This window comes from Saimiri boliviensis, chromosome 5 (genome assembly GCF_048565385.1).
Source record: "Saimiri boliviensis isolate mSaiBol1 chromosome 5, mSaiBol1.pri, whole genome shotgun sequence".
NCBI lineage: Eukaryota > Metazoa > Chordata > Mammalia > Primates > Cebidae > Saimiri > Saimiri boliviensis.
In genome coordinates, this window is record NC_133453.1 from 45,044,259 (window position 1) to 45,060,357 (window position 16,099).

The 16,099-nt window shown below is 37.6% G+C and overlaps 1 protein-coding gene across 1 annotated transcript in view; it reads left to right on the forward strand.

The window, feature by feature from the left end:
• The window catches only part of DNAH7 (dynein axonemal heavy chain 7), a 334,446-nt gene that overhangs the window by 150,283 nt on the left and 168,064 nt on the right, over positions 1–16,099 (forward strand). Inside the window, exons 22-24 of the mRNA XM_003925707.3 lie at positions 2,626–2,766; positions 5,622–5,834; positions 7,514–7,623. Coding sequence (XP_003925756.1) covers positions 2,626–2,766; positions 5,622–5,834; positions 7,514–7,623 — 464 coding nt within the window. The remainder of the gene's footprint in view (positions 1–2,625; positions 2,767–5,621; positions 5,835–7,513; positions 7,624–16,099) is intronic.

Here is a 16,099-nt window from a genome sequence, read left to right on the forward strand (position 1 = left end):
CATCTTTGATTTCTTTCAGTAGTGTTTTGTAGTTCTCTTTGTAGACATCTTTTACCCCTTGGTTAGATGAATTCCTAGGTATTTCATTTTTGTGTGTGGCTATTGTGAGTGGGATTGCGTTCTTGATTTGACTCTGAGCTTGAATATTATTTGGCTATAGAAATGCTACTGAGTTTTGTACATTGATTTTATATCCTGAAACTTTACCGAAGTCGTTTATCAGCTCCAGGATTCTTTTGGTGGAATCTTTAGAGTTTTCTAATTATAGAATCATATTGCCAGTGAAGAGGAATTGCTTGATTTCTTCTTTTCCTGTTTGGATACTTTTTATTTCTTTGCCTGGCCTGATTGCTCTGTCTAGGACTTCAAATCAATATTTAAATTAATGTGTCAGATTTTCCCACAAATGTTCAGAAAAATTCATTGGAATCCAGATGTTCAGTATTATCACTGTTTCTTTCTCTCTTAATCTTTCTTTCTCTTAAATATAGCTTTAATGCTTGCCTGCACAATATTTTCCAGAAAATGTAAAATCTTTTGGACAGGTCTGATTTTCACCCCATTATGAATTCTATTACAATGAATGTACTTATGCATATAGCTGGTTTCTTTGATTGAATTTTAATTTTTGTATAACTTCTCATGTGTAGGACTGCTGGGCCAAAGACGATGAGTTTTCATAGCCTTGATAAATATTGACAAATAACATTAATGTTTTTATAGCCATTAGCAATATTAATAAATTCCACTTTAACCACTGTTAAGCAGTATGGAATTGGCCTATATGATTTGCTAATTGATGTAGTATAGAGTAATACATCATTATTTTATGTACATCTGATACTATTTCAACTACTCTTTTGATTGTCAAAGTACTTGAAGAAAGTATTTTGGTTGCTATTTCAGAGCTTAAGATAGGGTGGCAAGAAGTTGTATAGGATATGCAGCCTTAAAAAAAGAATGAAATCCTGTCCTTTGTAGCAACACAGATGGAGTTGGAGGCCATAATCCTGAGGGAACTAACACAGGAACAGAAAACCAAATACCACATGTTCTCACTTAGAAGTGGGAGCTAAACATTGAGCACACATGGGCATAAACATGGCAACAATTTACACTGTAGACCTCTAGATGGGGGAGGAAGAAAGGGAAGCATGGGTTTGAAAACTAGCTATTGGACGCTATGCTCACTACCTGGGTGCAATGTGCCCATGTAATAAACCTGCACATATACCCCCTGTATCTAAAATCAAAGTTGAAAAATATAAAAAATGAAGTTAAAAAAAGATGTAGAATGTAAGTATCTTTAAAAAACATGCATAAGTTTGTGTTGACATGTTGATAAAATATGCAAGCAAATGCAGTATACAATTCTGCAAATAGATACGTGTGTTACTATGTTCGGCTATGTGTATTTGCATGCTTGAAAGGCTACTACATGTATGTATTCTATATATATCATATATAATATGGTGAACATAGATACAATAATAGACTTTATATACAATATTGTGGAACTTTTTGTAATCATATTTTTCCTTATCTAACTACATAGAAATCCTTTTTTGTGATCCATATTTCAATGTCTTTCTCTTGTTCTTCCCGCAGTGTTCTTCTAGAGTACATATTTACTCCATCTTCTTGGCATTTCTCTGGTGTGCATACTACTTTTTTCTTTGCTTCTCCCATCCCTCAGCTGTCCATTTTCACCTGCCCTTTCTGTGGCTGTTTCTCCTTTTAAAAACTTCTTTATTATCAATAGCCAGAACTCTGCCCTTTTTCATTGTTCCATTCTGTAAATATCCAAACAAGACTAAAAATCAAGAATGGTTTAACCATACTTAGGTATTTCTCAGAAAAATCTAACTTTAACAATTTTTTCTGAAATTCAAACATTAAAGTACATACCATCTCACAGATGTCACTATTTTTGGTTGATGCATTTAACAGACTAGTGTGTTTCCCACCGATGGCTAGTAGAAAAGGAGATGTATCAGTCCACTGAACATATGTAGTGAAGTACAAAATTAGACTTCCTGACTTTACAGCCCTCGACTCTCCATGAATGAATTGTACGTCTGTCTCTGTCATCATTGCCTTGGGCTTCGAACTACAGGACTGAGAGGGAATGAGGCCTGGAAACACAGGAGGAACTTGAGAAAGATTGTGTGATGCCAAAGTGTGCATTTACATACATGCATATGGCTGAGTAGAGATCGGATTAAATTATAAGAAAATCATCTATAAATTTGATGGATCTCATTTTGGAATTATTTTAATTTGTATTTTGCAGTAAAATTGCTCGTGCTTGTTTAATCCAAATGTATGTGGGATGCCTTTGGCTAAAATTGTTCAAATGAGTATTTGATACCTTGTGGTTCACACAAATTGATAATACATCAGCAAAATAAAATGTTATATAATATGTTTGCCTTGCTCATAGGTATATGATTAAACTTGAATATAAATAGCTATAATCACATGGTTTAAGTGAGTCTTGTATAACTGTCTAAGAATGTTGTAAAAAATTGAGTGGCATGAGTTAATCTAGTTTAGGAGTTTAGCTTTCAGTTGTATAACTTGTTCAGTAAGTGGTTGATTTTTAGCATATTCTTTTTTGATTAGGTAATTGGGGATGCAATTTTTGCCTATACAAAATATGAGCGAATTAACTGGGTAAGGGATTGGCCTGGGCAAACTGTTCTCTGTGTATCCCAAATCTTTTGGACGAAAGAAGTACAAACAGCTATTCCAAAGGGAATAAAGGTAAGCTTGTATTAACCCTCAGGGTTTTATTTATTTTTTGCAGCATTTTTTCAATAGTTACTATTGCTAGAATACTTATTTTAAAAACTAAAATAAATACAGTTCTCTCAAAAATTTACCTTATGCTGCAAGCCAAATTACAAATTTTTAAAATAAAACTTACATGTAACAAATATGTAGGAAAATTTATACCAGTAATGTCAAAATTTATGTTTAAATCATATTTATTAAAATCATGTTTATTTAAATCATGTTTATTTAATCATGTTTAAATTAGTGTGTCAGATTTTCCCACAAATGTTCAGAAAAATTCACTGGACTCTAGATGTTCAGTATTACCACTGCTTCTTTCTCTCACAGTATATAAAAGTTAATGATATGAGTTAATGATGTTCAAGAACCTCACTCTTGTCATATATACTTCTATGCCTTTAAAAATAGAGTGATAATAGGACTAAGAAACCGTAAAGATTAGCAGGAAGTAAAATAACAGTATTCTCTTTTACACCTTGAATAAAACTATCCTATATAGATAAGGCTCCAGTTGATTTACTGTGACTATTTTTATTTCTAATGTATTGATTTTGAATACATAATAATTATTGATATTTTAAATGATGCTTAGTCTTAAATATGTAAACATTCTAATATTAGATATATGAATTTAATATTAATTGGATTGTAATTATTAATTAAAAACCAAGATTGCATTCATTGCAACAGTTGTATCACTGAGATAGGATTTCAAGCATGTCAACTGGAACCTAGTATTTATAGATCTGTAGTTTAAAATTATGATTTTCAGATATATTTTTAACATGGAATTTGAAATGTCTTTAAGGTGTTGTTCAACAGGGGTTTGAGAAGGATGCATGTTCTCTGTAAATAGATTCCAAAGAGTAAGGAACTGAGTGACACATGTTTAATTCATTCTAACTTACCAACAGGTCACCTAGTTCTCCTCTACAAGAAGAAATAGTGTGTAGGACAGGAAGTCAAGGGTTTTCAGGAAAAAGGTGTTTCTTCATGAAAACCAGAGCACTGGGGCAGAAGTTTCCATAATAGCAATAAGCCCCTGAGTTTATCTTTGGGCCCTTGGATTTCTGTCCCCATGTGTATTTTTCTTTTTTTCCTCAGTGAGTCCAGAGAATTCATTTTGTCTTTCTATTTTTAAGCTACCACTCACCAACCACCTTACACAGAGGGATTTCTCCATCACCAAAAGGGCCCACCAAGGAACGTGCAGCCTCCTGGGGTTTCCCTGCATGTGGGTTAAACATGGGTGGGACAGAAGTTTATTTTTTACTGCTGAAGAAGAAAATTAATAGCAAATTAACCATGTAAATAATATAAATGAAATAGTGTTTAGGCACCAACCCTTTGAAAAATGACCTTTCTTAAAAATAATAATAAAGATAAAGTATTTCAGGAAACAAGAAAAGTGCCCCTTGAAACAACTTGTGGTCCTCATCTCTGACTTTCAAGCTTTTTCTCAGTCTTGGGAACCCTCACTTTTAGTTTCATTGCTGCCACTCAGCAGGGGCTGTAACAGAGTGAAATAAACTCCTTGGTGTACTGTTTTATAAAATGTTTTTAGAGTAGAAAAAGCCATATCAGTCCACTGGAGCATATTGATACTTCTCTTAAGCACAGTGGTTTTTGTTGACTGTAATTTTATTTTTGTCCTAATTCCTCTTCTCTTTTTTAACTTACTGGATTTACCTACCAGAAAAGAGAAGCAAGCCTGGTCTTCAGAACTGGCATTAGCTTATCATAAACTAAAATGTGCAATGTTGTTTATTAGCATCTTGATATTTCAAGAGGCACAAACACTTTTCAGAAAGGTTATGCGAGAGTACTAGAGGGACTCATAGGATCCAAATAGGAGTAGGAATCAGGACCTCCAGGCTGCATTGTGCTGTGGCGTCTCTCTCCTCTCTCTCTCTCTCTCTCTTCCCCCTCCCCACAAACTCTCTCTCTCGACAGAGTCAGTCTCTCTCTCTCTCTCTCTCTCTCTCTCTCTCTCTCTCTCACACACACACACACACACACACACACACACACACACCCCTTGCTTTCTCTCATCTCGCTTTTTCTCATCTCACTCTGTCACCCAGGCTGGAGTACAGTGGCATCATCTCAGCTCATTGCAACCTCCACCTCCCAGGTTCAAGTAATTCTCCTGCCTCATCCTCCTGAGTAGCTGAGATTACAGGCACATGCCACCACATGCAGCTAAATTTTGATATATTTGATACAGAAGGGGTTTCACCATGTTGGCCAGGCTGGTCTCAAACTCCTGACCTCAGGTGATCCAAAGTGCTGGGATTACAGGTGTGAGCTACCATGTCCATCTGTGGTCTCTCCTTTGTTGTTGCTCTCTGTCTCTGCTAGGCTCTGGTAGGCTTTATTCTGCAGAACAGATTACAGCTTGTAGTTACTTTAAATTGGTATATCCACAGCCTACCAAGCCTAGTGAAAAGCACTTGTTCTCTCAATCTACCCAGCAATCCCCAGGAAGAACTATGACTGGCTCTGCTTTAGTCACCAGCCCGTCCTTCATATTGCCATGGAGGGCAATATGATTGACAACTCCAAGAAAACCACAGAGAATAGAGAAATAGAAAAGGAAAGGATAATGAGTAGACACAATTTACATAGATCCATTATATCTGGCCTGATTGAGCTTGTTCACCCAATACCTTTGTAGTAAGAAAAACAAATTATTTCTAAATTGTGTTACACAGAAAGTTGTGATCAAAATATAGATAATAATTTGGGTATATACTTGTTCAGGATGTTTTGTACAAAGTAATTTTGCTCACGCTGGGAAATAATATTTTCTTTTCTTTCAGGCTCTTGAGCAATACTTGGAAATGTGTAACAGACAAATTGATGATATTGTCACTTTGGTGCGTGGCAAGTTGTCCAAGCAGAACCGTGTAACTCTGGGAGCACTTGTGGTACTGGATGTCCATGCTAGAGATGTCCTCGCATCACTTGTAAAAAAAAATGTCAGTGATGACTCTGACTTTGAATGGTTAAGTCAGCTTAGATACTATTGGCAAGTAAGTGATAACACTGAATGTTATTACACAGCAATTTCAGCTCTTAATTTTAAATTTGTGCTTGCTGGCTCACATGAGAAATGTAGCAGTAATCGAGGATCTTTTGCTGATGGCAGAGTATACCCAAATAAGCATTTCTTTAGATTGAAGATTAAGCTGCTGATAGCTATATCATCTGTATTGATATCTGTGTCCTTATCTATATCCAAATGTATAGTTATATATAAACATATAGAGAGAGAGACACACACAAAAATTACTCATCTTAAATGAGTTGCTAGGTTTGCTAAATCTGCACAATGTTGGGACTAGTCAGTTTAAAAATTTTTTTTAGGTTCCTGATGTATCTAAAGTACGTATGAATCAAACTCTTTCGGTCTGATTTGGTCATTAAAGTTTCCTCTCATTCCTGGGCATGATGGCTCATGCCTGTGATCTTAGCACTTTGGGAGGCCAAGGTAGGCAGATCACTTGAGGTCAGGAGTTCAAGACCAGCCTGGCCAACATGTTGAAACCCCATCTCTACTAAAAATACAAAAACTAGCTGAGCATGATGGGACACACCTATAATCCCAACTACTTGGGGACTGGGGTGGGAGAATTGCTCGAACCCAGGAGGCAGAGGTTGCAGTGAGCCAAGATTGCCTAACTGCCCTCCAGCCTGGGTGGCAGAATGAGGTCCTGTCTCAGGGGGAAAAAAACTTTCTTCTCATCGATAGTTGAAGAAGCCAGAAACATGGTTTTTACCAGGGCATCCGGGTGGATGATAATGGTAATCATGATGGGGAATGCAAGCAGGGCAGGAACCAGTTAGTACAGTGGGCAAGATAGGGCCTATTGGGTATGGGCAGAGACAGGTGCATAGTTTTCATAATATAGGCTTTTGTGGAAGTCTTGGGAGGCATGGGATGGGAGGAAAGAAGAGGCGGGAACTAGCATCCTGGGAAATAAATTGAGGAGCAGCGTGTTTAGTACTGAGTTAGAAGCTCAGATGGTGGAATCATTTCAGATGCCAGATTCTCCCCTTACCAGATGTGTAACCTTGGGCAAGTTACTTATTCTCTTTAAGCATCAGTTTCCTCATCTGTTAAATGATGATTAACATCTGCTCTAGCCGAGCGCGGTGGCTCACGCCTGTAATCCCAGCACTTTGGAAGGCCGAGGCGGGTGGATCACGAGGTCAAGAGATCAAGACCATCCTGGTCAACATGGTGAAACCCTATCTCTACTAAAAATACAAAAAATTAGCTGGGCATGGTGGCATGTGCCTGTAATCCCAGCTACTCAGGAGGCTGAGGCAGGAGAATTGCCTGAACCCGGGAGGTGGAGGTGGAGGTGAGCCGAGATCGCGCCATTGCACTCCAGCCTGGGTAACAAGAGCGAAACTCTGTCTCAAAAAAAAAAAAAAAAATCTGCTCTATTGTGAACACACAATGATTAAAAATGTGGAACAAGTAAGGGACAAATTCTAAAACGTTCTAGGGGAAAACTTAAAGTCAGTGATTTCAATTATTCATTCATGGAAACTACATAATGAATTCTGCCATGGAATCAAATGACACCTGAAAAGTGAATTTTAAAGATGTCTATATTATAGTTATTACTTATTAAAGAGCTTGAGCTTTCATATTACTTACAATTTTGTTTAAAGTAACTTCATTTTATCTGATTTATCCTAGGAAAATCATTTAGAAACAAAAATGATCAATGCTGGTTTGAGATATGGATATGAATATCTAGGTAATTCCCCTAGGCTGGTTATTACTCCACTCACAGATAGATGTTACAGGTAAACTCTTTAATTTAAGGATCTATTGGAAATAACTTTCCCTGACTCCTATACCATTGATTTATTTAAAAATACCAAATTGTCTTCCATACTGTAAATTTAGCCCATTTTATTTTTTCCTAGACCGTTAATTTTCCTCTCACCTTTGTCTTCATTTTCTCTTTCTCTGTGGGCTTCCTCCTCTCAATGCTAGAACTCTAAGTATTAGTAGGTGTCACTTTTTGTTGACCTGTTCATCCCGCCTTTCTTCCTGAAATTTTCTGACTTTTCCTCGGATCATTTGAGTCATTTTATTATTCCCTTGAGACACTGCATTTTCTTTTTAAAATTTATTTTTTATTTCAATAGTTTTATGGGAGCAGGTGGTATTTGGTTACATGGTTAAGTTCTTAAGTGGTGATTTCTGAGACTTTGGTGCACCCATCACCTGAGCAATGTACACTGTACCCAATGTGTAGTCTTTTATCCCTCACCCCACTCTCACCCTTCTCCCCAAGTCCCTAAAGTCCACTGTGCCACTCTTATGCCTTTGTGTTCTTATAGCTTAGTTTCCACTTATAAGTGAGAACATACAATGTTTGGTTTTCCATTCCTGAGTTACTTCCCTTAGAATAATGGTCTCCAACTGCATCCAGGTTGCTGTAAATGCCATTGTTTTCTTCCTTTTTATGGCTGAGTAGTATTCCGTGGTGTGTGTGTGTGTATTTTCTTGATCTACTTGTTGATTGATGGGCATTTGGCCTGGTTTTATATTTTTGCAATTGCGAATTGTGCTGCTATAAAGATTTGTGTGCAAGTGTCTTTTCCATATAATGACTTCTTTTCCTCTAGATAGGCACCCAGGAGTGGGATTGCTGGATCAAATGGTAGATCTACTTTTAGTTCTTCAAGGAATCTTCATACTGTTTTCTATAGTGGTTACACTAGTTTACATTCCTACCAGTGATGTAAAAGTGTTCCTTTTTTTTTTACCACATCCATGCCAACATCTATTTTTTTTAATTTTAAAATTAAGGCCATTCTTGCAGGAATAAAGTGGTATCACATTGTGGTTTTGATTTGTATTTCCCTGATCATTAGTGATGTTGAGCATTTTTTCATATGTTTGTTGGCCATTTGTACATCTTTTGAGAACTGTCTATTCATGTGCTTAACCCACTTTTTTGTGGGATTCTATTTTTTCTTCAAGATTTGGGTTCCTCATAGATTCTGGATATTAGTCCTTTGTCAGATGCATAGTTTGCAAATATTTTCTCCCACTCTGGATTGTCTGTTTACTCTGCTGATTATTTCTTTTGTTGTGAAGATGGTTTTTAGTTGAATTAAGTCCCATCTATTTATCTTTGTTTTTATTGCATTTGCTTTTGGGTTCCTGGTCATGAACTCTGCCTAAGCCAATGTCTAGAATGTTTTTTCCAATGTTACCTTATAGAATTTTTATGGTTTCATGTCTTAGATTTAAGTCTTTCATCCATCTTGAGTTGATTTTTGTATAAGATGAGAGCAGCGGATCCTGTTTCGTTCTTCTACATGTGGCTTACCAATGATCCCAGCACCATTTGTTGAATAGGGGGTCCTTTCCCCACTTGACCATTTTGTTGGCTTTGTTGAAGATCATTTAACTGTAAGTATTTGGCTTTGTTTATGGGTTCTCTGCTCTGTTCCATTGGTCTATGTGCCTATTTTTATATTAGTATCATACTGTTTTAGTAACTATGACCTTATAGTGTAGTTTGAAGTTGGGTAATGTGATGCCTCCAGATTTGTTCTTTTTGCTTAGTTGGTTTTTTGTTTGTTTGTTTGTTTGTTTGTTTGTTTGTTTTTGTTGTTGTTTTGTTTTTTGTTTTTTGTTTTTTGTTTTTGCTATGCAGACTCTTTTAGTTCCATATGAATTTTAGGATTGTTTTTTCTAGTTCTGTGAAGTATGACCATAGTATTTTGATGTGGGAATTGCATTGAATCTGTGATTGTTTTTGGCAGTATGGTCATTTTCACAATATTCATCCATGAGAATGGGCTAGAAACACTGAATTTTCTAGAGTTCTGTTTTCATGTGGTGATTTGTCTCATGCTTTGTGATTTCCTGAATGTTCTTATCCAAGTCCCATGTTTTAATGGCCTACATCTTGAAGACCCCATATCTCTACCTCTGGCCAAGGTCTCTTCTATAAGCTTTTGCTATACATGAGCTTACTTGATATCACCATTTGATATCTCACAGGTACTTACATTTATTTACATTTCTTCTAAAAGCAAATGTACCATTTAACCTCCTAAATTCACTCAACCTTCCCTAGTCCCACCTCAGGAAATGGCAGTGGCTATCAACCCAGTCATCTCTACAAATACCTTGCTTTGTCCTCAACTCTTTCTCACTTCTTCATATGTAGCCACACAGTAAACCCTACTCATTTAATTGAATTAAATATATTTATTTAATTATCTTCCTTTAAAAAGTCTCTTCTCTTCCTTTTGCCCATTTTGTAATTGAATTGTTTGGCCTGGTGTGGTGGCTCAGGCCTGTAATCCAAGCACCTTGGGAGGATGAGGTGGGTGGATCACTTGAGCCCAGGAATTTGAGACCAGCCTGGTTAACATGGTGAAAACCCATCTCTACTGAAAATATAAAAATTAGCTGGGTGTGGTGGCATGCACTTGTAGTCCAGCTACTCAGGAGGCTGAGGTAGGAGAATCACTTGAACCCAGGAGGTGGACTCTGCAGTGAGCCAAGGTGGTGCCGCTGCACTCCAGCCTAGGCAACAGAGTGAGACTCTGTTTAAAAAAGAAAAAGACTTTTTAAAGAGTAATTTTAGATTTACTGAAAAATTATGCAGAAAGTACAGAGAATTCTTAACCTCTCTGTCACACCCAGTTTCTCCCGTTAACATCTTTCATTAATGTGGTACATTTGTTACAGTCGATAAACCAATATTGATACATGCCTGTTAACTAAAGTCCACAATTTATACAATTTATATCAGGATCCACTATGTTGTAGAGTTCTGTGGGTTTTGACAAATGCATAATATCATATATCTACTACTAAAGAATAATTTTACTGCCCTAAAAATGTCCCCATGCTCCATATGTAATTTTCTTCTTCCCTTTCCCACTACCCCTGGCAACCACTGAGCTTTTTTTGTCATATATATACAGTGTTATATAGTACCTGAAATTATACATACTGTCTCTTTTCACTTAGCGATATGCATTTAAGGTTCCTCCATGTGTTTTTGCAGCTTGATAACACATATATTTTTATTGATTAATAATACTCTATTACAGCTAGTGCTTGACTTACGACCACAATTGGTTCCGACAGACTGGTTGTAACACGATTTGGCCATAAGTTGAGTAGGCTATATGTACAGTACTGTGAAATGATGTTATAAAAATCTTTAAGTCATATTTTATCATAATTTTCTTTCATTATTGTTATATATCATAATTTTCTTTGTTCATTTTATGTCATTTGTATCATCTCTACACCATTTTCTTATTTTTACATTTGTCAGGTTTAAGTAAAACACTGCATTACCAGTACAACTGGTTTAATATTTGCAAAACATACAAAATTACAAAATACAGGTGCATACAAAAATACAAAATACAGGTGTAAAAAATACCATAGGAAACATTTTCTCAATTGCAAAACATATCAAAATATATAAACATGTACGAAACATTTTGTTGGCCACTGGTGCTTGGCTGCGGATCGTTGATGTCGTCACCTGAGGCAGCAGTTGGGGTTACCAGAGTTGGTTTTTTCATAAACATGGTGAGCTTTGTCTGAATTGTATGTTTCTTTTTTTCTTCATAAATTTCACGATACAGACAAAACACATCGTGTGCCATCTGTTCAGTCCTTGCAAATCGTTCGATGTTTGGGTCCATTGCTTCGAAATGTATAAGAAGTTTATTCAGTAAAGATAAACCATCTGATAATCCCTTAGTGGTGAACTTTCTTTCTGGCTCTTCCTCTTTTTTCTCTGCTTCTCTTCTTTCTTCTTCCACCTCTCTTTCTTCTTCCAGTATAGCAATTTCTCCATTTCGTGGATGGGCCCGCTTTGTTGCTTTGTTATACTGTTGATCGCATGGGTGCAGAACCTTTCACAGCTTCACTAATTCTTTATCTTTCAAAATCGTCGACACAGTCGAGTGTGATAACTTCGTATCACGTGCGATCACATTCACGTTCTTTCCTCCTTCGTACTGCTTAATTACCTTCAGTTTCGTGTCGGGGTCGATGGCCTTTCTTTCCTTCTTGGCAAGCTGAGGTGTAGACAAAGACAATTTCCTCTTTGTAGACATCTTGGGAGGGGTTTGATGAAAAATATCCAAGACACAAAACACAAATTGCTGTACCGAGTCTGGGATAACAGTTGAAATGGTGCACGCGGAGATGGTAGTGCTGCCGGAAGCTGGTCCGCACTGTCGTATGCCCAGCTGGGCAACGTTTGCGCTGCCAGACGCAGAGCAGTCATGGCTAGCGATTGTGGTCGTAAAGTCGAATGGTCGTAAGTTACATAGGTCATAAGTCGATCAGCAACCAACAGAATGGGAAAAAATTTTTGCAGTCTACCCATCTGACAAGGGGCTGATATCCAGAATTTACAAAGAACTAAAGCAGATCTACAAGAAAAAAACAAACAAGCCCATTCAAAAATGGGCAAAGGATATGAACAGATACTTTACAAAAGAAGACATACAGGAGGCCAACAAACATATGAAAAAATGCTCATCATCACTGGTCATCAGAGAAATGCAAATCAAAACCACATTGAGATACCATCTCACACCAGTTAGAATGGCGATCATTAAAAAATCGGGAAACAACAGATGCTGGAGAGGATGTGGAGAAATAGGAACACTTTTACACTGTTGGTGGGAATGTAAATTAATTCAACCATTGTGGAAGACAGTGTGGCGATTCCTCAAGGACCTAAAAATAGAAATCCCATTTGACCCAGCAATCCCATTACTGGGTATATATCCAAAGGATTATAAATCATTCTACTACAAGGACACGTGCACACGAATGTTCATTGCAGCACTGTTTACAATAGCAAAGACCTGGAACCAACCCAAATGCCCAACGATGATAGACTGGATAGGGAAAATGTGGTACATATACACCATGGAATATTATGCAGCCATCAAAAACGATGAGTTCATGTCCTTTATAGGGACATGGATGAACCTGGAAACCATCATTCTCAGCAAACTGACACAAGAGCAGAAAATCAAACACCGTATATTCTCGCTCATAGGCGGGTGTTGAACAATGAGAACACATGGACACAGGGAGGGGAGCACTACACACTGGGGTCTGTTGGGGGGAAATGGGGGAGGGGCGGGGGGTGGGGAGGTGGGAAGAGATAGCATGGGGAGAAATGACAGATACAGGTGAGGGGACGGAAGGCAGCAAAGCACACTGCCATGTGTGTACCTATGCAACAATCTTGCATGTTCATCACATGTACCCCAAAACCTAAAATGCAATAAAAAAAAAAAAAAACCTGTATATGCACATAACACTATCCATTTACCTGTTGAAGGACATCTTGGTTGCTTCCAAGTTTCAGTGATTATAAATAAAGCAGCTGCAAATATTCTTGTTTAGGTTTTTGGGTGAACATAAGTTTTCAACTCATTTGAGTAAATAAGTAGGAGCATGATTGCTGGATCATGCACTAAGGCTATGTTTAGCTTTGTGAAAAACTGCCAGATTGTCTCCCAAAGTGGCTGTACTTTGGAAGTTCATTTGCATTACCACCAGCAGTGAATGAGAGTTTCTGTTGTCCCACATCTTGCCAACATTTGGTGTTGTCAATACTTTTGATTTTAGCCATTCTAGTAGATGTGTAGTGGCATCTCATTGTGCTTTATTTTGCTATTCCCTAATGATATATGTTGTTGAGCATCTTTTCATATGCGTATTTTTCTATGGATATCTCCTTTGGTGAGGTGTTAGTTCAGATCTTTTGCCCACTTTGGTAACTGGGTTGTTCTTCTTTTGTTGAGTTTTAAGTGTCCTTTGTATATTTTGAATACAAGTCCTTTATCTGATATGTATTTCTGGAAATATTTCCTTCTATCATGTGGCTTGTGTTTTTATTGCCTAGTGTCTTTTGACTGAGGGTAGTGGCTCACACCTGTAATCCCAGCACTTAAGGAGGCCAGGGGAGGAGGATCACTTGACACCAAGAATTCAAGACCAGCCTGGGCAACATAGCAAAGCCCCATCTCTACAAAATTTTTTTTTAAATGGCACCGTATGGTGTTGCACACCTTTAGTCCTAGCTACATTGAAGCCTGAGGCAGGAGGATCACTTGAGCCCAGGAGTTGAGGCAGTAGTAAGCCATGATAAAGCCATCATGTCATGGTGAATCCATGAAGGTCTGAAGCAACCTCAATTCTTGCCTCCTCAAAGAAAGAATTCGAATGAAGGGCATAAGGCAAAAGGAGATACTGAGGCAAGTATTGGAACAGGAGTAAAAGTTTATTGAAAAGGCCTAGAGCAGAAACAAAAGGAAGGATAGTACACTTGGAAGAGAGCCAAGTGGGCAACTTGAAAGACAAGTGCTCAGTTGGACCTTTTGAATTGACATGCTTCTGTGTTCTTGTGTTCATTCTCCTTTGACTCTTCCCTTGGGGTAGGCTATCCACTTGTGCAGTGGCCTGCCAGCACTTGGTAGGGGAGCATGTGCAGTGTGCTTACTAGAGTTTTACCTATGCTCACTTGAGGTGTGCTTCCCTTACCAGCTGAATGTCCCTAGGAGAACATATACCAGTCAAACTCTGCTATTTTGCCTCTCTTAGTATGCATTTGTGAGTCCACTCACCCAACTCCTGAGATCTTATTGGGAAGCTGCTGATCACCAGCTTCAGATGTTTTTCTTTCTCTCTCTCTGTCTCTCTCTGTCTCTGTCTCTGTCTCTCTCTCTCCTCTCTCTTTCTTTCTTTTTCTTTTCTCCTTCCTTTCTTTCTTTCTTTCTTTCTCCTTCCTTCCTTTTCTTTCTTTCTCTTTCTTTCTTTCTTTCCTTTCCTTTCCTTTTCTTTTATTTCTTTTCTTTTCTTTTCTTTCTTGTCCGTCTCACTCTGTCACCCAGACTGGAGTGCAGTGGCTCAATCTCGATTCACTGCAAATTCTGTCTCCAGGGTTCAAGCGATTTTCCTGCCTCAGCCTCCCAAGTGGTTGGGATTACAGGAATGCACCACCATGTTTGGCTAAGTTTCATATTTTTAGTAGAGATGGGGTTTTACCATTTTGTTCAGGCTGGTCTCAAACTCCTGGCCTCAAATGATCCACCTTCCTTGGCTTCCCAAAGTGCTGGAATTACAGGTGTGAGCCACTGTGCCCAGCCAGGTGTTTCTGTTTATTGTAAGACTGCCTCTCCCTTGAGTTGGCTGTGACCAATTCTTATTTTAGAGAGAAGGTTAACAACTGCCTACCATCACTTGATGGTTGCCTGGCATTTCTGGTGGTGGGGAATGGGGGAATTTCTCTTCTGTTCTGCTCTGCTCTGCTCTGCTAAAAAAAAAAAAAGAAAAGAAAGAAAAGAAATAGTGTCTTTCACAGAGAATTTTTATCTTTATGAAGTCCAGTTTTTCAAGTTTTCTTTCATGAATTATACTTCTTGCATTATATCTAAAAAGTCATCATATGGTGACATCACCTAAATTTTCCTTGATGTCTTCTAGAAGTTGTATACAGTTTTAAGTTTTACATTTAAGTCTGTGATCCACTTTGAATTAATTTTGTATCTCAATTCCCTTTTTCCAGTGGTTTCAGCACTAATTGTTGAAAACTGTCTGTTCTCCATAAAATTGCTCTGCTCCTTTGTCAAAGATCTGATTTTATTTTAGAAGTGTTTCTTAAATGTGTTTTAGGGATTTTGAATCTACATTTTTCTTCCTTTCAGAGCACCTAAAGAGCTAAAGTAATGAAAAATAAAGTCTTAGTTTATAAGTGGCTGAGCAGTGATCTGACCCTCAATTCAGAGCTCTCGTGTATAATCTGGATTGAAGATGGTAGCCTAGTTTAAGATAACTATTTCCTGCTTCTTAAAGCTAAGCATGCTTTCTATATGGCTGAAGAACTGAATCTAAGAGAAAGAATAGTGGGTCCAATTCATCCAGTTGCAGATGGGGAATAAGAGCCACACAGTGACTCCAATCATTACTTAAACAGGGTTCCATTTATGTCAGGATTTTACCTCCTAAGTACAATATGGATGGAGTGGGAAATTAGAAGTTTTGGTATAAGTTTCCTTCATATGGCTGATATAGCCAAGAGAGGAAGGTTCTATTCAACACTGTTTTCTTCTCGTTGGCTCTAGTAGCACCATCCTATTAGCTATTTAAGTATCTTCCCAATTTTTTAAGTTCTAATTTAGCATATGAGGTACAGTATAATCTGTCTATTGACCTCAGTATTTCATCAAACTCTTTCTTAAACATACCATTCTACTT